The 23,273-nt window shown below is 60.3% G+C and overlaps 8 protein-coding genes and 1 non-coding gene across 9 annotated transcripts; 5 read left to right on the top strand and 4 right to left on the bottom strand.

Annotated features, from left to right (window-relative positions):
• Positions 1 to 430: 430 nt before the first annotated feature.
• On the top strand, positions 431 to 2,034 carry A1Q1_06261 (glycerophosphodiester phosphodiesterase; the record flags this gene model as incomplete). Its single annotated transcript, XM_014327865.1, has 9 exons — positions 431 to 513; positions 586 to 638; positions 714 to 807; positions 864 to 963; positions 1,019 to 1,039; positions 1,087 to 1,109; positions 1,153 to 1,507; positions 1,545 to 1,634; positions 1,786 to 2,034. 9 exons carry the CDS (start codon positions 431 to 433, stop codon positions 2,032 to 2,034), a joined length of 1,068 nt encoding a protein of 355 aa, XP_014183340.1.
• A 433-nt stretch (positions 2,035 to 2,467) lies between these two features.
• A1Q1_t006 lies at positions 2,468 to 2,556 on the top strand. Its single transcript has one exon. It is a non-coding gene; the product is annotated as a tRNA-Lys (tRNA).
• A 1,346-nt stretch (positions 2,557 to 3,902) lies between these two features.
• Positions 3,903 to 6,724, bottom strand: A1Q1_06260 (uncharacterized protein; the record flags this gene model as incomplete). The annotated part of the gene is made up of 3 exons (XM_014327864.1): positions 3,903 to 5,748; positions 5,786 to 6,345; positions 6,449 to 6,724. The coding sequence occupies 3 exons, from the start codon at positions 6,722 to 6,724 to the stop codon at positions 3,903 to 3,905; spliced, it is 2,682 nt and encodes an 893-aa protein (XP_014183339.1).
• A 377-nt stretch (positions 6,725 to 7,101) lies between these two features.
• A1Q1_06259 (uncharacterized protein) lies at positions 7,102 to 8,404 on the top strand (the record flags this gene model as incomplete). The annotated part of the gene is made up of 3 exons (XM_014327863.1): positions 7,102 to 7,256; positions 7,533 to 8,122; positions 8,178 to 8,404. 3 exons carry the CDS (start codon positions 7,102 to 7,104, stop codon positions 8,402 to 8,404), a joined length of 972 nt encoding a protein of 323 aa, XP_014183338.1.
• A 649-nt stretch (positions 8,405 to 9,053) lies between these two features.
• Positions 9,054 to 10,925, top strand: A1Q1_06258 (cyclohydrolase; the record flags this gene model as incomplete). The annotated part of the gene is made up of 5 exons (XM_014327862.1): positions 9,054 to 9,140; positions 9,201 to 9,528; positions 9,600 to 9,766; positions 9,823 to 10,782; positions 10,824 to 10,925. 5 exons carry the CDS (start codon positions 9,054 to 9,056, stop codon positions 10,923 to 10,925), a joined length of 1,644 nt encoding a protein of 547 aa, XP_014183337.1.
• Positions 10,926 to 11,297: 372 nt separating this feature from the next.
• On the bottom strand, positions 11,298 to 13,345 carry A1Q1_06257 (siderochrome-iron (ferrioxamine) uptake transporter; the record flags this gene model as incomplete). The annotated part of the gene is made up of 2 exons (XM_014327861.1): positions 11,298 to 12,702; positions 12,756 to 13,345. The coding sequence occupies 2 exons, from the start codon at positions 13,343 to 13,345 to the stop codon at positions 11,298 to 11,300; spliced, it is 1,995 nt and encodes a 664-aa protein (XP_014183336.1).
• A 2,984-nt stretch (positions 13,346 to 16,329) lies between these two features.
• A1Q1_06256 (asparaginase) lies at positions 16,330 to 17,583 on the bottom strand (the record flags this gene model as incomplete). The annotated part of the gene is made up of 3 exons (XM_014327860.1): positions 16,330 to 16,471; positions 16,644 to 16,726; positions 16,777 to 17,583. 3 exons carry the CDS (start codon positions 17,581 to 17,583, stop codon positions 16,330 to 16,332), a joined length of 1,032 nt encoding a protein of 343 aa, XP_014183335.1.
• A 641-nt stretch (positions 17,584 to 18,224) lies between these two features.
• Positions 18,225 to 19,536, bottom strand: A1Q1_06255 (uncharacterized protein; the record flags this gene model as incomplete). The annotated part of the gene is made up of 6 exons (XM_014327859.1): positions 18,225 to 18,454; positions 18,507 to 18,688; positions 18,751 to 18,902; positions 19,049 to 19,153; positions 19,260 to 19,352; positions 19,411 to 19,536. The coding sequence occupies 6 exons, from the start codon at positions 19,534 to 19,536 to the stop codon at positions 18,225 to 18,227; spliced, it is 888 nt and encodes a 295-aa protein (XP_014183334.1).
• Positions 19,537 to 19,786: 250 nt separating this feature from the next.
• Positions 19,787 to 21,364, top strand: A1Q1_06254 (cytoplasm protein; the record flags this gene model as incomplete). Its single annotated transcript, XM_014327858.1, has 3 exons — positions 19,787 to 20,167; positions 20,282 to 20,996; positions 21,075 to 21,364. The coding sequence occupies 3 exons, from the start codon at positions 19,787 to 19,789 to the stop codon at positions 21,362 to 21,364; spliced, it is 1,386 nt and encodes a 461-aa protein (XP_014183333.1).
• Positions 21,365 to 23,273: the final 1,909 nt, after the last annotated feature.

Genomic DNA, 23,273 nt, shown 5'->3' with positions numbered 1-23,273 from the left:
GCGGAGGCGTGGGAGTGGGACTCTGTGACATGCATGGGACGACAGACATGCTTCGGACACGGGGACTGGGGCGGCGGAGCTGCATCAGACAGCAGGTGTCGAGTGTGAAAAGGAACAGGGCTGCATTTGAAAACGTGTTGCAGCGGGTGGAATGCGCGAGGCCCAAGAGACGACGACGCGGGCACCGCCCAACCAACCAGCCCCGAAATTTCATTTCAAACGCTAAGTGGCCGAGTCATCGACACGCGCACACAGTGGCCACCGGCTATCCACTCTCATCTCGACTCCAGATCAGCCTGGACAACGCAACAACCCTCACAACACACACTCACACCTTATATACCCCTCGCTCACTCCCTGCCTTCTCCCCTTACACTTTACATTCATCTCATCTCGTTAGACTTCTGCATTGCCGTCACACCTCATCACCATGGCCGACTCTCCCGTTCGCGCCGTCAAGGACATTCAGGTCTGGGGCCACCGCGGCGCCTCAGCCTTCCTCCCAGAGAACACGTAAGGCCGCGCTCTTTCAGTGGTGCTCCGCTGGCCAGCGGGCCAGCGCCGGCAGCGCCTCTGACACCACAGGCTCGCAAGCTTCCGCGCCGCGATCAAGGAGGGTGCCGATGCCATCGAGAGTGGTGCGTACACTGATTATTAATTGCCGAGCAGCCCGAACCTCGGTCTTGTTTACACGAACTCGGACTGACGGCCAGACGTCCACGTCACTTCCGACGGCGTCATCCTCATGTTCCACGACCCGACGCTGGACCGCACGACTAACGGCTCGGGCACGATCAAGAGCCAGCCGTGGGCGGGCGTCATCGAGTAAGCTTAAGCGCATTTGCTGGTCTGATCGCGTTAAGGAACGTGCGTACCACCAAGGAGCCGGTCCAGCCCGTTCCGCGCTTCGACCAGCTCATCGATCTCATCATGGAGCCGGAGAATAAGCACGTCAAGCTGAACGTGAGTATGTGCATGGATAGAGGAGGGCTTACCGCAGATCGACTGCAAGATCCAGAATGACCCCGAGGGTCTCTTCGTGAGTCACCAACTGCTTCCAGGTCCGTCGGGTGAGCTAACAGTCAGCCCGAGATCGCGCGTATCCTCTCGTGAGTCCTTTGGCGCTGACACAGCATGCTCAACAAGTTGCAGTAAGTACGAGAACTGGGAGCAGGAGCTCGCGCCTCGTATCATCCTCGGTCTGTGGCACCCGCTCTTCATCCGCCCCGCATACAAGTACCTCCCGTCTTGCACTCGTTACCACATTGGCATTTCTCCCTCGATCGCGCGCCAGTACTTCTGGGACGCGTGCGCCGGCTTCTCGATCAACTTCTCCATGCTCGTCGGCTCCGAGGGGCAGAAGTTTATCGCCGACTGCCGCGCCGCCGGCAAGGAAGTCTGCGTGTGGACCGTCAATGACCCGAATGAGATGCGCACGGCGATGACCTGGGGCGTCCAGGCTATCCTCACCGACAAGGTTGGGCTTCTGACCGAGCTGAAGAAGGAGGTGAGTTCACGTGCTGCAACGTTCAACTGACTCTCAGGTCGTCGAGGACCCGTCCAAGGTCGACATCCCCGGCCTCGCCGCCTACTGGTTCCCCTGGAGCCACTGGCGCTACTATGCCTTTACACACGTATGCGGACACTACCTTGCCCGTGCCTACCTGCGCTCACACGGATCCTTTGCTACTGACCACTTCGTCGAACACACCTCGGCGCCAAACTCGCCTGCCTCAACACCACCCGGAACCCCTCTGGAATGTGCCACGGAATCCTCATCTCCAGCCCTGGCTCGAGCGCACGCAACTTGACGCTTTGCGCACCAACTGCTACCAGCCTGGTCCCCTGCACAAGGTGGACCTGGAGGACCTCAAGCCGAACGGCGCCAACGGCACTCCCGTCGCCAACGGCAGCGCCGAGAACGGCCACGCCGTCACTGCGGCCGCCGAGCAGCCCGCCCAGCCCGCCTACGATGGTCTCGAGAAGGCGGACACTTTCGGGGCGCACCAGCCTGTTGCTGTTGCGGCTGCCTGAAGACCCCGACCGCTCGGCCCCCACTCTCTCGGCGACAGGCTGAGCCTCTGTGCGCTCGACTCGCGCCTGCAGCGTCCGAAGCGCACTGTACCACCACCTGTACCATCACCCTCATGCCCACCCTCTAGACTCTCCCTCCGCTCCACCGCATGCCGCCCCTGCCCCTCTAGTTTACATAGACACTTCGCATTCGCATTGCGGGCGCCCAGGCGGCCCCGTCTGTAGATGAATAGAGCGAGCCTGAGCAAACCCGAGAATAAGGGTTGCGGGCTCGCTCAATTAACATGTTCTTAGCACGATACTGGAGCACGAACAGTCACTGATCACAAGAAGCGACGCAAAAGAGTCGCAGGAGCGTCAGGAAGCAAGAAAGGTCCGGGGACGAGGCAGGGCATGACGCTGCCCGAGACCAGCAGACATCAGCTTCCAGCTAGCCTCGTTATATCAGTCGGTAGATAGTGTGACTCTTAGTCTCTATGCCGATAGATCACACAGTCATGGGTTCGAGCCCCATACGAGGCTCTCTTTTTCGCTTGTTACGCATCCCTTCGCGTTCTTTTGCACCCCGGACGAACGGAGGGAGCACTCGGCGAAGCTCTGGGTGTGTCAGAGGGACGAAAGGCAGGGAGGGTTTTCCAAAATTTTGATCCCGTCACGACGATCATTATCTTACGTCATCTCAGGCTCACTGAGTGAGTGCCTTCGAGGCTCAAGGTGACTGATATCAACAATTCTGGCCAGTGGAAGGAAGCAAGACAAGAAATGCTGCTCGACGGACAAGTGCAGGTGAGCTCAGCGACAGGTTGGAAGCTGATTTCAGCCCGGCCTGCTTGTTCTTCTGAACAGCGAGAGCGGCCTCAGTCCCGTCTGGCATGTCGTGGAGGGCTCCTCGCCCAAGTCATTCGTAACGCTCCTCTCTGATTCAGAGTATCCCGGCGACAAGTCTAGGACCAAAGGTAATGTCCATCGTGAGGCTAGTGCTCGGCGCAGCTGTGAATGTGTCGTTGTCAAGCTGACAACTCAGCCCCCTCCTCACTCGACACAGACTACTCTCAAGCACTCCCGCGCCATTCTGACGGAAGGGTAGACTGGAGCGGGCGAGAACACCAGCGCTCAGCATATCACCGTCCGCTCCACGCGACCAGATCCATATCTGACCAAGTGGTGCATATCCAGAGTCCGGAGCCAGATACGTATATCCAAGCGGGCGGCAGGCAGGGTCTAGGCGTCGAACTACCCTACCTCGGCATCCAGTTCAAGCGGCTGGGTAAGCGCGGCGTCGCGGTCGAGATTGGCATCGAAGATCAGAGAGGGAGAGAAGGGACAATAAGGCTGAGTAGTTGGAAAGTGAGCTACATTGCCCACGTTGAGCTGACAACCAGACAACGCCTGCTTTGCATCCGACCAAAGCACTTCTGCACCTCCCTCTAGCATTACCCAGTGACAAGCACAGGTTGAGTGAGTGGGCGGAACTCAGTGTGGACTTGAGGCCGCTGGTGGGGTTGTTTGGGAAGATGCACGCTGCTGCGCGTTCAGAGAGGGAGGAGGGAAGGGAGGGAAGGGACGGTGAAGGGAGGAAGAGGCAACGAACAGTCGAAGGGAGAACGTTGCCGGAGAACTTTGGCAGGATTGTGTTCGTGAGGGTCTACGCCAACTGTAGAGTCAGGAGGGTTTGGTGCTCGCAGAGGCCTGGGGTCGAGTTTCCTCTCGTCTCTGCGTGACCTGTATTTTCACACTTGTATGCATGTATTATTAGCTATTATTAGCGATCTAGCAGGTTTGCAGCTGACCAGACTTCCTAGGCTTCGTCCCCGAGGCAGTATGATAACGATGCAATGCATTGAGATAACGATGCTACACTCTACCCTCTACGCCTTTCCGTAGCTGCCGGTCCAGAACGCAGGCGGCAATTCGCCCACATAGTCGGCATAAGGCCTCTCCACGAGCATGAGTTCTCCCTCCCCGAGCCAGTCCACATCCACGATAGCGCGGAAGCGGTCGGTGGCGACCTTGACAAAGTCGGCGTCATTGGCCGAGCTGACGCCCTTGGAGCGGATCGGCTGCGGGACAACAGAGAGCGGCATGTCGCTCGCGACGCTGCCGGTTGTCACGGACGGACTGGCGGACGAGGCCTCGAGGGCCTCGCGCGCTTCGCGGGCGCGTTTCCTCCGCAGCGCCTTGCTCGTCAGCGCCCCCGGTTCGCGGGCACGGGCGACGAGGTCGAGGTCAATACGCGCCGTGGCGAGCCAGTCGTGCGCGAACAGCGCCAGCTTGGCGGCACGCGGCGTGGAGCGGGAGGGCTCGAACGCCGCGCCCTGCACTGACGCGTGCAGGCCGCGCAGGGTCTGGTTCAGCACGACCACCTGGTGCGAGGGCGGGAGGAGGCGGCGGGCCTCGAGGTCGTAGAAGCCCACGCTGTTCGAGGGGTGCACGAGGAGCAGCAGGGGGTGCGTCGGGGCAAACGCCAGCGCGATGGGCGCCTGCGGCAGCGTCGGGAGCAGCGCGTGCAGACTCATCGTGTCCAGGTTGAAGACCGTGACCTTGCCGCCCGTGTCGGACGTGGCGAGGTATTGCCCGTCGAGCGAACAGGAGAGGCCCGTCACCCACGGCTGGGTCTCGGGCCCCTTGTCCTCCTCCTCGCTCTCGCTGCCGGAGGACGAGTCCATCTCCACATCCATGTCGAGGCGGTGGGCCGCCTTCTGCCGCCGCCGCCTGCGGATCGAGCGCCCGCCCTCCAGCTTGTGCTGCGGTGGGAAGACGCGGGCGACCTCGACCTCGTCCCCCTCGTTCACCTCGGGGAGCTCGAGGACGACGACGTTCGCGCTCGCCGCGAGCGCCATAACGAGCCGGCCCGAGTCGGGCGTGAAGAGCAGCGCACTCGCGCCACACCCCTTCTGACCCAGCTTGAGCTCCTTCAGCTCGGGGGCGGAGGCGAGGTCAGTCGCGAACGAGCGGATACGGTGCGGGCGCACGGCGGAGCCCGTGTCGAGGAGACGGAAGAGCTTGGTCTCGTACAGGTCCGACACGGCCAGCCACTGCCCGTCCTCCGAGATCGAGGACGAGATCAGGTTCGTGCGCAGCTTGAGCTCCATCTCGAGCACCTTCTCCCATCCCCCTTCGTCCTCGAGCACGCGCCAGACGCCGACGCTCCGGTCCTTGCGTCCAAGCACGAGGCGGGCCTCCCGCGCAACGCTGATGCGGGACGCACCGCGCTCGCCACCGAATGCAGACAGCTTGCGCGAGTACGCCTCCTCAAAGGTGACGCGCTGGCGGTTCTTGTTCTTCGCAAGCGGGTTCTTCAGCTTGTCCGCCATGATGTCCGCGGGCGCGGCAGAGGTCAGCACGGGCGCCATGTCCCACCCGCCCGAGGCGAGGATGGGCGCAAGACCGGGGTTGATGGGCGTCGGCGGGATCTTCGTGTTGGCGGCCAGGGGGACGTAAGGAGGGAAGATGGCGAGCGCACGGACATCGTGGCTGTGTACCCGCTTCGTCGAGGTGAGTGCCCACTGCACGCCACCCTTCTGCTGCGGCACGGCCGTGAACTGGCACACGCGCTGGTCGGGGCCGGAGGTGAAGACGGTGCGGCCACCGGGGCCGATGACGAGGCACATGCCGTCGGCCTTGTGGCTGCGGAATGACTGGCGCTGCGCCATGCTCGACGGGTCCCAGAAGGTCACGCTTCCGAGCGAATCGGACGTCACGATGGTGCCATCCCTGGATGTCAGTTGAGGGTCACACAGAGCGAACTCACGGAAGAACACCGACACCCCACACAATAGTGCCCTTCTGTCCCGCCTTCTTGCCCTTGCTGACCTTCTCCACAACGGCCCTCGACTTGAGCGTAACACGGCCCGATGGTGTTCCGGCGGCACTGGGCGGAGGGAGATCCCAACGGCGGAAGGACGAGTCCGAGTTTCCGGTGATGAGGTAGCTGTCGCGCCACGTCCACCCGTCCTCGCCCTCGACAAGCTTCGGGATACCCCAAGCAACCGAGACAGTGCGGGTGCGACTCGGGAGGGCGTCCGAACGGAGGAGGTGCGCCGGGGCGGGCTCGACCGGCGTGGCAGTGTTGCCGAGAAGAGGGGGAGGGATGGAGACGAAGTGAAGGTTGGGGGAGTTGGTCGTGAGACACAGAAGCTGGTGCGTCGGCGAGACGGAGAGCGACCACAGCGGCGGCGAGGGGATCGGGTACGTCTGCAGGACACGGCCAGTCTCGAGGCAGCGCTCAGTGAGCTCGTTGGAGTCAGAGCCGGCAGTGAAGAGGCGCAAGTCCTCAACGCGGGGGACGCTGTAAGACTTCTCGTGGAAGTTCTCCGGATCCCGGATCACGAGAGCCATGTTCGAGATCGTCGGGTGGGTCAGCGTAGGCGGCAGAGTCTGATGTCAGCTCGTGAACGAAAAGCGCGGAGCTTACCTTGGAGAGCACCCAGTTGCCCATGCCACCCTCGTCGGCGGGCACATACTGCCAGATCTCAACTTCTCCATTCTCACGAGCAACAACGAGGACACCGAGCTCGGGGTTGCCGTCCTCGCGAGCCTTGCCCTTGGTGCTGGTTGGGGCGGCGGACGGGTCACGAGCCGGCGGCAGAGGAATGGGGGCGAAGGAGAGGGCGGTGATGGGTGACGGGGTGTGGTCGAAGAATCGGATTCGGTGCAGGGGCACCGTCGGTGCTTGGGTCGGAGCAGGCATCGCTGCTGTTTTGTTGTAACGAGGGCTGCAGCAGACAATGGTAGCAGCTGTTGTTGCCTGGGATCGATGTCACTGCCCAAAATTCCTGCAGCCACAAGTGGAGTGATACTGCCACGTGGGGTGGGTACACGGCATTTTTCCACGGCCTCCACCGGCACCAGCAAGTGACATCAACCACCCCCCGGTGAACAATCGAATTCTCGTCCTCTCGTCTCGGCGCCGCCATCATCGTCCTCTAGCCAGTTCGAGAGATGCCGGGAACGGTCGCGCAGTCACGGCCATGGCCGAAGACATCACCGGCCTCACTCCTTATCGCCATCGTCGATCTGCATCCCCTGGCATGGTCCCTCCTGGCCAACCTGAAGTCGCCTCCCGACATGGCGGAACGAGGAGAGAAGGAGAAGGAGAAGGCACCCGTGTCGCCCATCACGCTGGAAGACTTTGCGACTGTTCTAATGGTCTTTCTGAATGCCCATCTCGCTAGCCGATGGGGTAACGAGGTGGTAGTCTATGGTGCTCTTCCCGGCTCAGCGTAAGTTTACAGATACACTTCCTGACTGACACCAGCGTGCTGCTGTATCCTCCGCCAGAGGGTCATGCGAATCCGTCGCGACCGAATCCAAACTTCTATCAGCCGTTCAAAGCGGTCGACTCTGGCTTTGAGCAGCGAGTGAAGGAAGTGGTCGAGAAGGAGAATGAGCGGTTGAACGCGGGCGACGGGAAGGATCTCGACGAGCCACCGGCACTCGTGTCGGCTCTGACCAAGGCGCTGTGTTGTGAGTGCAGTCCGATTAATGTGGTCTGACAGGATAGACATCAATCGGCGCCGTCCGCCTGAGGTCGCCGCGACGTCGCTCGTGGCCCACGACAACGATCCGAGCAAGAACAGCAACCCGGAAGCTGAGGAATCACGGATATTGATCCTCAACGCGACTCCTGGTGGGGCTGAGGATGCGGAGGCCACTGACTCGAAAACTGCCAAGGCTTCCGGAGGAGGAGGCGGGCAGCGAGGATACGTTGGTCTCATGAACTGCGTCTTTGCTGCTCAGAAAGCTGTGAGCTTGACGGCGGTTGAAGATGAGCTGACCTGTCAGAAAGTCGCGATCGATGTTTTGACGCTACCGCCGGAAAGCACCATGACGGCGCCGCCGATCTTCTTGCAGCAGGCTGCGTACCTGACGGAGGGGATATACTGGCGATGGAACGGTCGAGGCGGATTGCTGCAGTACTTACATGTAAGCCTCCTCGTTCCTTCCGTGTCAGCTGACCCACAGAGCATGTACCTTCCCCCGCCGTCCCTCCGCAACAAGCCGTTCACTGTTCCACCTCAAGACGCGGTTGACTTTAGAGCTGTGTGCTTCTGTCATCATGACGTGGTCGACGTCGGCTTTGTCTGCAGTGTGTGCCTGAGCAGTGAGTGGCTTCTCCAGAGCGTTTGCTGACAAGCCACCAGTCTTCTGCGAGGTCAAGCCAATCTGTTCGATGTGCAAGACAAAGTTCCCGTTGACGTCTTTGGCGCGACTGAAGCAGCTGGCTGCCCACCTCCAGCCTATTCCGATCCCGGCAACGGTGCCGCCGCCGAAACAGAAGAAGGGACCGAACAGCGGCGTCGCCCAGTCACCTGTCACGAACAAGGCGCCGCCCACGCTGCCGGATGCGGATGTTATCGTGGTCGATTAGAGCAGATATACATGTAACACTTAGATATACGCAGTGCACTCGGACGGAATGCCGGATGGTTATTCACTGATAGACGCCAGGGAGTTGCGAGGTCTCCTGATCCTGGTCCAGACGTCTGAGGCACGACAGTGCCAACGTGTCCAGGAGGTGTCCGAGGTGGGCACGTCGTGATAAGGAGTGCAAGCGTCGGGTAGTGTGTGCACAAGCCCCACTGTGGTGGGGGAGGCTTAGTGCATGGACGACATGGTCGCGATAAGAAGCCGGAGAGGGGATGTGCTGGCTCGGGTGGATAGGGATTCCAGGTGTTCCAGGATTGGATGAATTACGGGATTGAGTGTCGGTCAAGTCCGTGATAAGCAACACGTGCCGATGAGATACGGGAGGCTTGTCGCTGTGTGTGTGTTCCTGGGCTGCTGGCTGAGTGACGAGGTCATGGGGTGCCTTCCTTTCCCCTCGCGTCGACGAGTGCGCACATGTGCATACTTAAACCGCCTTGTCAGCATCCCCAGGCATCCTCCTCCTCTCTCTTCCTCTCTCCTCTTCCACATCGATCCACAGCCTCTGTGCTGGCTTCTCGAGCCATCACAGACCATCCTCGCTTACCCCCCACTACACCTGATCACACATTCCCCATTTGCCACCGCCCACCATGACCGCCGACACTAGCGCCGACATGGAGGCCATCGTCGCCATGCTCCGGAAGCTCGATGCAAAGCAGGAGCAGCTCTCCGCTCAGGTGCGTGCATCCCTATACTGGGCCAGTGCTGACAACTAGCTTGCCTCGATGCAAGCTCAGCAAGCTCAGCAGGCGACACCCAAGGGTGTTGACATGATCCCCTGTCCCCAACCGGGTCAGCCGGCTCATAGGAACGGCGTCGACGCATTCCGCCGTGCATCCATGAGCTCCTCCCCTCCTTCTGTTCCAGGCATGCTGAGCATGTCCCCAACTGCCCCAAGTGTCTTTGGCACGTCCGTCGGATCTGTCACCTCATCCCCAGCCCTCGACAAGGAGCCCAAGAAGGAGAAGGAGAAGGGCCTGTACCCCTCCCGCGTTGTCCTGACCAGTGAGCTAGCTACCGAACCCCTAGATGGAGCTGACCGCAGCGTACCCCGGACAGGCCGGTGTGAGCCCCTATCCGATTCAGTGGGGCGCCGGACGTGAGTCACCTCCACCATTGTTTGACTAACCCCTCAGCGACCGGCCGTGAGCGTGGCCCTGTGCTTGCATCGCGTATCGGCAAGAACCTGCTGCAGCGTAACGCCATTGGAGCTCATGCGGGAAGCTACTCCATTTACCGCGCTCTCAGTATCGCCATGGGCCAGCTGAAGCCCGACTGGCGCCCGGATCTGCGAAACACGCATGTGAGTGTGGGGAGGGGGACAGCATAAGGAACGTGCTTCAGCCGCTGACGTGCAAGCCTCCATTCATTCTTCCTCCTCAGCCCGGCTGGTTCGGCGGTGGCAAGGACGCCAAGATCGTGTCCTTTGACCCCTTCGGCGCCATGACGCAGGAGCTGTTTGCGGACGAGTATGCAGCCGGTGTCGACGTCCGCCCGACCATCTCGCAGACGCTCGCCCACATCAAGATCGAGGAGCTTGACCAGCTCGCTCGCAGGGGCGAGTTCCCTGTCGACGGCAAGATTGTTGTCCCTACTCCGGAGCTCCCCGCATTCCCCGGTGTCGACCAGGGTGTGCAGATCGTCTGCTCCAAGGCGGCCGTCGACCCGGTTTGGTACCTGCCTGGTGTGGCTGAGCGTCTCGGCATTGATGAGGGTACTCTTCGCCGCGCGCTCTTTGAGGACACGAACGGCATGTACCCCGAGCTCCTGACCCGCCCAGACATCAAGATCTTCCTCCCTCCCATCGGCGGTATGACTGTGTACATCATGGGCGACCCATCCAAGCTCTCCGACCCCAACACGGAGATCACCTGCCGCCCCCACGACAGCTGTTCCGGATCCGACGTTTTCGGCAGTGACGTGTGCACGTGTCGTCCCTACCTGATCTTCGGCATCAGCGAGGCGATCAAGTGTGCGCAGCGTGGCGGAGTCGGCGTCATTGTGTACTTCCAGAAGGAGGGCCGTGCTCTCGGCGAGGTCGTCAAGTACATGGTGTACAACCGCCGCAAGCGTGGTGGTGACAGCGCGGCGCAGTACTTCAACCACACCGAGTGCGTTGCGGGCGTCAAGGACGCGCGCCACCAGGCGCTCATGCCCGATGTGCTGCACTGGCTCGGCATCAAGCACATCCACCGCCTCGTCAGTATGAGCAACATGAAGTATGACGCGATTGTGGGCAGCGGCATCACTGTCGGTCTCCGTTATGAGATCCCTGACGAGCTGATTCCCGCCGACGGTCGGGTCGAGATTGACGCGAAGGTGTGTAATAGTTCTTGACAGTTCCGCTAACCTGCTCCCAGATTGAGGCTGGCTACTTCAGCAAGAAGGAGATGACGAAGGAGCTGGTAGAGAAGACGAAGGGAAGGCACTGGGGTAAGTTAGGCTGGCTCGGCGGTAGCTAACTGAGAACAGAGGACATTGTGCACTGAGTGTACAACTCGCAAGAACGCAGAACAAGTGAAGCATAGTAGTCATAGGTTTGTAGTACAGTTGTCTTTGCCGCCTCTGCGGCCCATGCAGTCGATTCATATGCGTGATGAGCAGATGAGCATTGTTCGGCCTCTTTCCGAATGCTCGGCTCGTACCTTCTCTTGGCTTACGGCAAGATCGTCAGTTCTTCTCGACACGTGAAGCAGATACGATTGATACATGTGTTGATCGTCGTCTGTGCAAGAAAGCTAACCGGAAATCTAATCACAGTGCTATCCTCTTCCCCGCCCCGTCCTCACTCCGCCATTATAAACTACTTCTCACTCTACTCCCAACGGGGACACTTAGTAGTGGTGCTTGCCGAGGCCAATGATGCCAAGGGGGTCCTTAAACATGCCCCTCCAGCTGACATCATGCACAGCGTCCTCGGCGACCCATTCCTCGGCCTCGTCATTGGTCTGCTTATCCGTGAGACGGATGTCGCGCAGAGTGAGGGTGAGGAGGAACAGGACAGCGGCAAGACAGATGCCCGTGATGCAGAGATAGCGCTGCACGTCCCTGTAGGCTAGGTCGATGGCCTCGCGAATGGGCGTGCCCATCGGGTACTCGAGCGCGGCGAGGGGGTTGCCGTACACGACGGTGGCGATCGTCGAGTTGTCAGTCACCTTGGCGAGGTTGGTGGCGAGATGGCCGGGCATGGTGTTGGTCCAGATTCCGCCCGCGATCGTGTTACCGACGGAGCTGCCGACGTAGTAAGACGCGAGGTACGAGGCGGTGATGACGGCGACGCGCTCGTGCTTGACAGCCGCCTGTGTGAGCGCCTGCGTCGGGTAGGAGAGCATTCCGCCCGCAATGCCGAGCAGGACCTCGCCGGCGACGAGGCCCGCGTAGTCGCTCGTCGAGTGCCCGCCACGGAAACGGATGAGGATGCCGAAGGCAATCAGGATGATGGCGGCACCAATGACGACGATACACTTGAGCCGACGCAGGTAGCGCGCCGCCAGGCCCATAATGAGGCCGACAATGACCGAGACGAAGGAGTAGATGTTCTGCGTCCAGATCGTCTGCTGGATCGACTTGCCGAACGCAACCAAAGTTGTGTAGTACAGGTAATCGCCCTGGCAGTACCATGCCGTGTTGATGAGGAAGGCGACGCCGAGACCGGCGACGATCTGCCGGTCCTTGAGCAGGTAGAAGGGGAAGACGGGGTGGGTCGCGAAGCGGAACTCCCAGAAGAGGAAGAGGGGGAGGACGACGACGAAGCCGACGATCAGCACCGCAATGTTCTTGGCCTTCTTCCACTCGCTGTGCACGCCGCCCGCGAGCGTGAAGGGGAGGAGAATCATGGTGAGAGCCCCCGCGAGGAGGATGATGCCCATGACGTCGGCGGTCCAGAAAAAGTCCTTCCAGAGCGAGAGCGAGAGCGGGTTGCCCCTAGGCAGGCCGGCGAGGAGACCCTGCTTCTTCGCGCGGCGCTTGGCGAGGATGAAGACAATGACGAGCGAGAGCGCGACAACGGGGAAAATGATGCCCCACATGCCGATACCCCACTGCCAGGAGATGGAGGGGGGTCGAGCAGAGCCGTCCGCGTTGACGCCGGGCGAGACGCGGTCGCCAATAGGGCCAGAGGCCCAGGCGTTGATGATGAAAGGAGTGGCGGGGATGAAGGAGACGAGAAGACGGTTGCGCGTGCTCGTCACGTCGGCGATGATGACCATGACCAGGAGCTGGACGCCAGTGTAACCGAACCTGAGTTGTTAGTCGTTGCACCCTCGAACTCATCGTCGCAGGATTGAACTCACTGGTACAGCACCGCGCCGCCCGAGAAAGTGGCAAGGTTGGTCGCGCATGCCTGCACGATGGTGCCGATAACGTAAAAGACAGTGCTGATGAAAAGAATCGAAATACGGCCAAAGTAGTCCGAGATACGCGCAAAGGCGGGCTGCGCGGCCGCAGCGACAATACTCCTGACGACCGTGATGGTCGAGATTTGGGCGGAAGCAGCCCACTCAGCAAGCGCGAATACCTGGTACGTGTAGCGCAGCGTGCCGTCGAGGCCGTAGCAGTACGAGACGAGGAAAATGGCGAAGAAGAGCCACGCAAGGTGCCAGCGCGTGAACATGGACGTGATCGCCTCGATGCGCAGAATACCGGGCGACTTCTCGTAGACGACCTTCGCCGTCTTCTCGTCCAGGTTCGGATTCGTGCGCACCTTCGAGAGGGAGACGGAACGCTCCATCATGGGCGAGGAGCCGTCGGACTCGGGGCTCGACAGGCCCGGGACGGCAGTCGACGTCGGGGGCATGGTCGGTGTCGGGCCAGTGCCCGAGGGCAGGTCTGCCTTCTCGGCAATGTTGGCCTGCTCGTATACTGGCGGAGCGGCTGCGGACATGGTGGTGTAACGAGTGTGTGCTGTCACCAGCAAAGATACTTGAAGGGAGGGGCGGGTGGTGAGAGCCGCTTCGCTTCTTTATAGTGCCCTAGCGTGTGTGGGTGCGATGGTGCGGTCGGCAATGGTCGGGATCCAAGGAGCTGTTGGTGCGATAAATTTGGTTTTGCTACGCAAAGATGCGATGACCTAGTCGGCGTCCTAGGTCCCAAGCCCCCCCACGCAGAGGTCAGAACGAGAAGCGAGCCAGGCCCCCCTTCTCTGGAATCCCTGGCCAAGCCAAGCCTTTCTGGCGTCGGTCGGTCGGTGTCAGCTGGTCTCAGCTGTTGCAGACGAGGGACGGAGGGGGGAGGGGAAAAGTCTGCGGTCCCTGCCTGGCGCCGGGGTTATCTGATAAAAACGGCGATTCAGGGTTCTGCGTCTCCCACCACCCGGGTCATTGCCAGGGAGCAACTCTTGGCCAACCAGCAAAATTATACTGGAGCGGGCACGCCCGGCTCACCGTCCCACTGTCCCACACTAACGAACCCTCTCTGGATCTTGAACGCAGCTGAGGTCTGCGGACAGGAGACCGCCCAGGCCCTGCTTCAACTGCTCGACCGGCAGGAAGCCGTCCCTGTAGCAGTGCCGGCGCCCTCCTTGATGGAGCAGGCGTATGCACTCCCAGACGGCCAGGGCATGCAGGGCAGAGGGCACGCAAACCTTGTCCCTTGCCGGGCGGGCCGTAGAAATCGGCCGACAACATTTTTATCAGATTACCGCCTGCTCCTGCTCCTGCTCCTCATGTCTTGTCTTGCCCGACGCTTTACTTAGACATGGCGCACGGGTCTCGTCCTGCCGCAACTGGGACAGATCTGGATACCGGGCATTAAGGCGTGGGTGCATGCCGGACAGACCAGCTGTCGGTTATGCATCTCTCGGGGTAGTCGGAGTGCGCAGCTTTGTCGGCCGATTGGCTGCAGCCGCGCCGAGCGCTTCGACTGTCCGTCTGCCGCTCACGTGCATGCCCCCACTTTACGAAATGCACGACGTCTGGTCGTGTGCCAGAGAGAGAGAGCGAGCCTGACGTTCTGACGTCAAGCGGGCCGGAACAGGTAGAGAACAGGTAGATCTGCGTGATTGTCTTGGCAGGGATAAACCTCGCTAGAGTCCTCGCTGCCGCTGCCCGTTGACTTTGGGCCGATGACTGCCTGCATGTCTTGCATGTCTTAGGCTTTCGGACGGTGCCTCGAAGATTGCTCGAGACCTTCCTTGAAGACGGAAGAGCGAAGCGAAGGGAGGTGTTCAGCATCGCGGACGGCAGGTGCAGCGGAAAGGTGGTCGCGTAGCTCCGAGACTCAGCTCCTCACAACGCCATGCAGCGCCCAGCAGCGCCTCAAGGATATCTCAACGCCAGGCGGGGTATGCATGCTATTTTGCTCCTCGTCTGCAACGCCTTCATGACGTATCTCAAACGAAGAGGGCAGGTGACACCTCTCCTCGAACTTTTTTTCAGGCAGAGCTCTCCCCTATCAGATAACTTTCGGCCGACCCTTATCTGTGCGTTGATTGGCTCCAGGGCTCTATCGGGGTTCGCATTCCTCTCCTCTCTTCATCCCAAAAATTGGAATGGTTGGAACCGAGCGACGTCTCCTATTCTATCATTAGAGCAGACCAGGGACAGGAGCGAGCTGACAAAGCTTCCAAGAGCGCGGAGGCTTGGCTTGCCGACTTGCTCCTGGCCGTTAGAGGAGGGTGTACTGAGAGAAGGGGCGGAGGACGCCGCTTGAGGGCCACAAGGGGCCCGGATCTCTTAACCTGACGCCGACTCTAGGTCTGGACGTTTGTTCTGCCGCCTGCCTTCTTCTGAAGACGCCGCACCGAGAAACGAAGCTCGCTTGGACCCGTCGGGCCGGAAAATCTGTCCACAACCTCGAAGCAAACTACGGGCCGATCCGCGATCCGCAATCCGGCGTGCCGGCGGACCTGATTGTCAGGCACGTCTCGAGACTCTTGGCCATCCCTCCTTCGCTTCTGTGCTCTAGCGCTGTGCGTTATTCGGCATTCTGTATGCGCACGGAACGACAAAGAGGTCAGATTATACGGCTGTCATAACATGAATCAGATTTACAGGTACGCATATCTCGTGTCTAGGTCTAGGTCTAGGTCTAGGTCTAGGTCCGCGTCCCACTTGACCCCAGCCCTGCCAAGAACGGCCCCCCGCCGGCAACTCTGCACGGCACGGCCACCAAAAACTTCGGGCAACACTTGGTGCACTGTGCGTTTCGCTCCTGTACGTCGCGCGCACGATGCGCCTTGCCTGCACCAGTCCTGGCCCAGCGATGCCAAGCGCGCCTCAGTGACACCTCGCACTTCGCGCTCGGTACCTCTAGACGCTCATCTCACCACAGATCGGGGTCTGGAAAAGCTCCTGCCTCTGCGCGAAATTCAGGTCGGTGCGGGACACGAGCCACGAGAGCTTTGCGAACGCGGCCTCGTGCGTCATGTCGAATCCGGGCAGGACGCCGATGGAGAGCAGCGTCGTGCCCAGCGCGTAGAGGGGGTAGATGTTGGGAATGTGGCCTGTTGCGTACACACCAAGGGAGACAGACGGAAGGAGCCGGGGTGAGCATATCAGATAGAAGCAGACGCCGAGGGCGACCGGGAGGCAGACGCCGAGGGTTTAGGTGTACCAATAACGAGAGGGAGACAGTGCACGTGTCGGGAGGCGTGGTCGATGGGGGTTAGGGTAGCGTTGGTGGCGTTCCAGGACCAAGGCCGAAGCCGACAGACCGACGAGTAGCCCGATGCAGCGTCGGAGATAGGTCGACATCCGAAGGATGCGCAGGTGCCAGGCGGTCGTCCGGAAAGGAGTGGGGAGGCGTGTTGCGTGTGCCGCGGAAGGATGAGTGCCACAGAAAGGGTTCAGCCGTGTGTGCAAGGTGTGAGTGCGGGTGCGTATCGGTAGGAAGGTGCGGCGTCAGAATGTGTCCCTCGGTATTACTTCGTTACTCACAGGCACTGATAACGACAACGAGGAGCTCGCGCTTGACTGCGTTCTCGAGAGCCTGCAGCACACCAGTCTCCTCCTTCACTGGCATGTTGCCCGAGCCGAAAGCGGAGATGATAACCGCCTTGCAGTTCGGCATGCTGTGGATCTGGGCGCTGAGCACATCGCCCGTGATACCCGGGTAGATGGCGCAGGAGAGCACGACGGGCTCAGTGTGCAGCTTGATGAGTGGCGGAGGGCGTGCGGCGGAGCGCGGCTGCAAGTACGGCTGGGCGGCTGAGGTGAGCTGCGTTCTCTTGCCTGGCTACTCACAGATCTTGACGTTCAGCCTGATCCATGGCGGCACAGACGGAGTCTGGAACGCATCGAGCAGGTTCGGAGACGCCTTCGTTGCGCTGAACCGAGTTAGTCGAAACACAGCTCCTAACTCTCCAGTCGGACTCACCGACATCCCTGCAGGAACTGATGATAGAAGACGACACCGACACCGGCATAAGGCAGCGTGCCGGCCACAAGCAGACTCTCGAGGAGGTTGTACCATCCATCGGAGCGCGGCTCCCTCAGCGGGATCTGCGCTCCTGTCACGACAATCGGCTTGCCAGCCTCGGCGAAGAGGAAGCTCAGGATCGAGGACGTGTACGCCAGCGTATCGGTGCCCGAAAGCACAACGAAGCCATCGTACTCGTTCCAGTTCTGGTAAATGAGCTGAGCGATCTTGTTCCAGTCTGGTCACGTTAGCTTCTCCACTGCAGGGATCACAGCTGCGCGGATGGTGCATGGTCGATGACCATTGGGGGTGGACCTGGGTGGATATCCCGATGGCTCGTAACGAGGCACGGTCCGCGATTCGGACAAGGCCGTGTCTCGCCTGAACTTTGTGCACGGAGATGGTAGACTCACCCTTGGGGGTCATCTCGCTTGAGTCCATGTGGTTCTCCAGATCGAGGATCTCATACACGACAACGTCGTCCTTCTCGTTCAGCGGTGGCGTGCGCAGCTTCGGGTACCGCAGGTCATGGCTGCCATTGTTGTGCGAGTCACGCTTGGGCTCGACGGGCTTTGCGAACACTGCCGCCGGAGCATCGGAGAGCTGCGGGTGCTGCCGGATGCGCTTGAAGAAGATGTCGCGCGCCCACGGCTCGGAGATCGGAGCATAGCCCTTCGACGTCGGCTCTGATGCGATCGTGCCGCCAGTGCCGAGGACGAGGACGGTGTGCTCCGTCACGCCGGGGGGAGCGGGGGAGTAGGACATCGCAGAGGTGGAGGTGGAGCGGGCAGGGGAGAGATCGGAGATGAGATCGGACTTGCGGTAGATCGATGCAGCGAGGACTTGTAGAGCAACGAAAAGAACCGGGATGTGACGATGCGATGAGCTGGGGAAGAAAGATAGCGCGCAAGGAGGGTAGGGATAGATATACGAAGAGTCATGTCAACAGCTTCCAGTAGCCGCTGATGATTACCCCACGGGGGGTTATGATTGCATTGCCAATGAGACCCCGAAAATATCCCATCCCACCATCCAGATGGGATAAAACGATCGCAGCGAGCGCCGAACTCGGCATCGACGGCGCTCTCTGTTCGATACCTGGTGTGCTCGTATCGTGCGCATTCGTGATAGGGCGAAACATGCATAATGGGGGGCTGCGACTATGATTCCTACGGAGCTACGAGGCGGAGGAGGGGTGCCCGCATCCTCGACCGTACTCTCTCCGTACTCGTGGAGCAAAGCGGCTCTGCGGCATCCACGCTCCCCCGAATAGCCTAACTGCACAACAAAGAGCTCGTCTATAGTACTTTCCTCGAGCTGTCCTCGTCTTCTCCTTCCAGTCTCTCCTTCCTCTCCTCCCTTTAAACGGACCCGCGCCTCAGCGTCGAGCCTGCGGCCGGAGGGGTTCACTTCTTCTTCCTGTTGACCTCTTCCGGCTTGACGGGGTGAAGCATGATCTTCGTTGCCGGCGGGTTGGCAGGCGGGACACCCCCATGGCCCTTCGACCAGTCGTAAGAGAAGGCGTAAGCGAGGATCTCCTGCGTATGGTTAAACGCAGTCGAGACAACTGGCGTTCCCCAGACGGGGTTCGGGCGAGCCTCGGGGTCGCCGTTTCCAAGGTCCTTCGCAGAGTACGCTGAAAGTCAGTTGAAGGATGGGTCAGGTCAACTCACACTTGAGCTTCGTACGGGCCATGCCGTCCCAGAAGGTGAGGGAGCCGTCGCCGCCTCCGGTACAGAAGGTGCCCTGGGTCTGGTGGAAGGAGATCGTGTTGATGGGGAAGACGTTCTGAGATCCGGTAACGGCGGGTGATCCGGGCATGGATCCAGTGGGGATGTCGATGCGGTGGCACTTGAACGAGAAGTTCTTCCTGGAAATGGTTAACAGAGTGCCCGAATGTAAACCTACTTCTCGTCTGACTGGTGAGCGTACTGGATACCGATACGGCCTTCGATGGAGCCGATGGCGTATCCGTCTCCGCCAACGCTCTGGGGGAAACACGAGATGACGCGCGTCTGCCACTTGAGCGGGCTCTCGATCTGGCGATACTTTGTGAAGGGGTTGGCGAGGTCGTAGATGTGCACCTGGCGATCGGCGGTTCCGACAACGCAGATCTTATCCGTAGCATCCATGGCGTATGCCCGGTCCGTCAGATCCAGCGTGTTCAGCGGATTCGGACTCCTCAGGTCCCAGTACTGGCGGTTAGTTGGACACTAGGGCGGCAACTCACCTTCAGCTTCTTGTCCCATCCGGCCGTGATTAGGATCGAGTTGCCGTTCGTCTCGACGAAGCGGGCGCACTTGATCGGCGCATCGTGCGCAGCAACCTGCTGCGCCTGTCCCGTGCTCAGGTCAAACATGCGTGCAGCATTGTCACATCCTGCCGAGATGAGGTGGGATCCGTTCTGACATTAGCTCTGCGTCAAGCACTTTCGAGCCTACCTTGGTCCACGTCAGGTCGAGGACGGGGGCCTCGTGCTGGTACATGGCCTTCGGCTCGGACTGTCCCTGGGAGTTGACATTGTAGAGACGGACCTGAGGCGTCAGCATGTGCGCATGGTGGTTGATGGCGGCGGCAAACAACAAAACTTACAATGTTGTCCCAAGAAGCGACACCGAGAATGTCCTGTGTCGGGGAGAAGGCGATCTTGGACACCGAGTCTCCAGGCGGCTGGACGAGCTCGATGTCCTTCTGCACGGGGCGGAAGCTGCTCATCATCTTGGGCGGCGATGAGTGGAGGGGGATGAGGCAGCGACTGGACGGACGTTCTAATCGCCCCGCGTCGAGTGTCGTCAGTAGTCTCAAGAGAAACAATCGCTGTGCCCCGTGCCTGAACACCCGTGGGAAAGTGGCCCAAAAGTTGGCCTCCGCTCGGTCTCACGTCTGACCTCATCGGCCTGTTCTGGGATGTTCCGTGCTTGCTTATTTTCGTTTCTTCATCTTGTCAACTACACCAGACACTACGACGATGAGCGAGCTGACACAACTGTTCGAGTTTCTGAGCTCGCCGAACCCGGCGGCCCGCCAGATCGCCCTGAAGAACCTCATCGGCCACACCCCCAAGAACGACCCGCAGCGCGACATCTTCATCCCGTCCAGCTTTGCCCCGGCTCCGGGAGAGAAGGGCGGCGCCGACGGCGGCGGCCTTCTGCCTAACAAGCGCAAGGAGGGTTCGGAGCAGGACGAGGTCAAGATCAAGGCGATCCAGGACCTGGCGAACCTGTGCCGTGACCAAGCGGCGATCGCGCACGATGCTCTCTCGGCGCTTATCAACCTGACGGACAACCTGGCGGTCTCGCGCCAGCTGATGCAGCCTGAGTTCCTCGTCTGGCTGGTCTCCTACACTGCCGTGAGTTAGATAATCCCCTCTGTGAACTGACAGCAGAACGCTACCTCTCCCCTGTCGCCGCTGACGGCCATGCTGCTGAGCAACCTGACGAGCCACCCTGGTCTCGTCCCGCAGATCGCGAACCTGCAGATTCCCGTCGTGTCCATGCCCAAGTCGAAGAACTACCCGCCGTACTACCTCCCCGCGTGCGCGAGCTCTTCTTCGACTATCCACCCCGACTTCCGTGACCCCGCCTTCGTTCCCCCGAATGCCGAGGTCGGACAGGAGCCCGAGCGTGACATTGAGGGACTCCGCGCCCTTGTCGCCGCATTCGAGGACGGCGCCTCCGAGGGCGTGAAGGAGGGCAAGGGCAAGCGAAAGGGCGACGTCAACTTCCTCGCCTCCGTGTTCGCCAACATCTCCATGCTCCCCGCGACCCGTGATCTGCTCCTTACGCCTCAGCCTGCCTTCCCCGCACCCTCTTCGGAGCGAACAGACAATGACGAACCGCTCCTCGCCAAGATTGTTGTCTACACCGAGCACCCGGACACGATCCGCCGCGGCGGCGCGCTGGGCACGATCAAGAACTGCGCGATGGAGCGCGGAACACACCCCTGGCTCCTGGCCACGGAGGACGAGCGCGTCAAGCTCCCGACGTCGGACAAGACAGTCCGCGGCGTCGACGTGCTGCCCTACGTCCTTGCGCCGCTCATGGGCCCGGAGGAGTACGACATGGACGAGATGGAGCAGCTCCCCGAGACGCTCCAGTTCCTCGGCGCGGACAAGAAGCGCGAGCAGGACCCTGTCCTGCGCATGATGTGTGTGGAGATCCTGCTGCTGCTGGCGACTAGTGAGTACGAGCGAGCGGGGCGAGCGAAGCGAGCAGCGAGCCAGCCGCCGTGAAATGCATTAGAGCTGACAACCCCAGGCTACACGGGCCGCGAGACGCTCCGCCAGCGCGGCGCGTACTACGTCGTGCGCGAGGCGCACAAAGCCGAGTCCGACCAGAACATCAAGGAGGCGATTGAGCGCCTGGTGTCGCTGATCCAGGGCGAGGAGGGGCGCGAGACGCGCCAGGACACGATCGACGATATTGTCAAGAAAGTCCAGGAGCCCACGGGCGCCGTGCCGCCGACGGAGGCTGCGGAGGACCTGAGAAAGGAGGAGAGGGAGGAGCGCAAGGAGGACGACGACGATATGGACGTTGTGGAGGTCTAAGCTCGCCGCGACTGCGAGTGGGCCGAGCGGGCCGAGTAGGACCGACTGGGCTGGCTGCTGGCTGCTGGCTGGGTGATGCCAGGAGCCTGAACGGTGCTGACCTGAGAGCATCACCCACGTGCCGGAGCGAGTTGCTCGAGCCCATGGCCCCCTGCCCCGCCTGCTCGGCCTGGACTTAGCTTGAGACTGAGCGCCTTGTCTCACCCGAGACCTGGACCAGACGCACGAGAGTGCTTCCCTTCAACCTTATCCAGAACCTTGGTACGCAATCATTCATGCATTGACGCAAGATACAGCATTTGCTAGGGGCGCGAGCGCGGCGAGCGTAACGAGGGCTAGAGTACGAGGACGAGCACATGAGGGTGTATGAGGGAGAAGACTGACGCTGTCCCGTTAGTTGGGATCCGGTCGGGCTGAGGGTCGGAAAGACAGCCTGAAGGTTGGACTGGAATACTGACGACGTACTGGTGGTGATCTCGAACTGTCTCGGGTCTGGGCCACTGCGCTACTCCGTGACAGGTTTCGGGGCATGCTCCAATACAACCAACGCGTACATACTACGCGTCCACTCCATGTCCCAGGCCTTCATGAGCTCATGAACAAGCCGAACTGCACGTCATGATGGGCAACGGCCCGTCTGGTCTCTGGTACGGTGTCAACATGAAACCGGCCTGTTTCAGCGTAACGCTGGCCACCTGCTGCTCTCTTTCGTATCGTTCTCCAAAACTTCACTTGGATTTTCGAGGAAAACTCGTCCTTGGGCTGCAGTTTTCGACCCAGATTTCAGCGCTGCGTTACACTCTGCTGCAGCTTGCAGGGAGTTGTTGCAGGGAATGCCAGACCCAGACTCGTGGAGCCGCTTGTCACCCCTTCGTTCCGGCGGTTCGGACAAGCGAGGAATGACAACCCCTGGCCGTTCTGCATTCAATAAAGAAACAATGGGCGCGTACCTATTATATCCTTCAAACAGTGTGCTTGCTATGACGTCGCTACCTCGTACATGATCAATGGGTGAAGACAGTCACGCCCCGATGGTGGAGCTGTACGGTGAGGACGTGACTGGCGGCTCCACTATGTGCGAAACGCTGCTTTCCTGCAGGAGAGGTGCTTGCCGCGGTATATATGGTGTGGTGTTAGTGTCTTAGACCACTGTCGTGTGCATCGTTAAGAGCTGGAGCATCTTGTTCACTCGAACGTACACCTTCGGACCTCACCTTCAGATCATCCCTAGACGTTTCTGGCAGAATTCTCGTCACGCACTTTTCCTCTCTGCTATTCTCTCAGTATTTACCTAATGCCCTTGCCAGAAATTTGGAACTAAGGATTCCGAGTAGTCGGCGACTTTTACTCTCGAGTCGACTCCAGATCTGCAGAATAGTGGTTGCGACTGCGATCTGTGATCCGCAACAAACCGCGATCCGCGAACGCGTGGTTGATAGACGCGTGCATCGCGTTGATGATGTCACAGCGGAGTCGACGGTCCGATTGTCGACTCGCCACTGAGCGTATGATACCATGCCGCCACCGGACGTCGCTGATACACACCCTCTTTCTAGTTGGCATGCACGGGAATCAGTGACATCGGTGGCGGAGCGAGAGGGTGGCATGAGTCGCGATGGTCGATAAGGGTTGAACAAGGTTTACCGCCAGGTAGTTCGGGACAGCTTGTATCACAATATCACAACGAGCAGCGGCGATCGTACGCAATCGACAGTAACGTGCGTGGACTCAATGTGCGCATGCAGACCTGCATGCCTGTCAGGTTTTGCCGCAATGCACTGATTCAGAGATGTTCTGCGCTTGCTGTGCAGCTTGTACAGGCTGTGCCAGAGCAATGCCACCCCACCCCCTTCTTCACTTTACGCATGAGCCGCTCCTACCTAAATCTACATACTGTAGAGTGCAGGAA

Source organism: Trichosporon asahii, assembly GCF_000293215.1.
Source record: "Trichosporon asahii var. asahii CBS 2479 unplaced genomic scaffold scaffold00006, whole genome shotgun sequence".
NCBI classification, from domain to species: domain Eukaryota; kingdom Fungi; phylum Basidiomycota; class Tremellomycetes; order Trichosporonales; family Trichosporonaceae; genus Trichosporon; species Trichosporon asahii.
The sequence above is the reverse complement of the archived record's forward strand: the minus strand, read 5'-3'. Positions and strand labels throughout refer to the sequence as shown.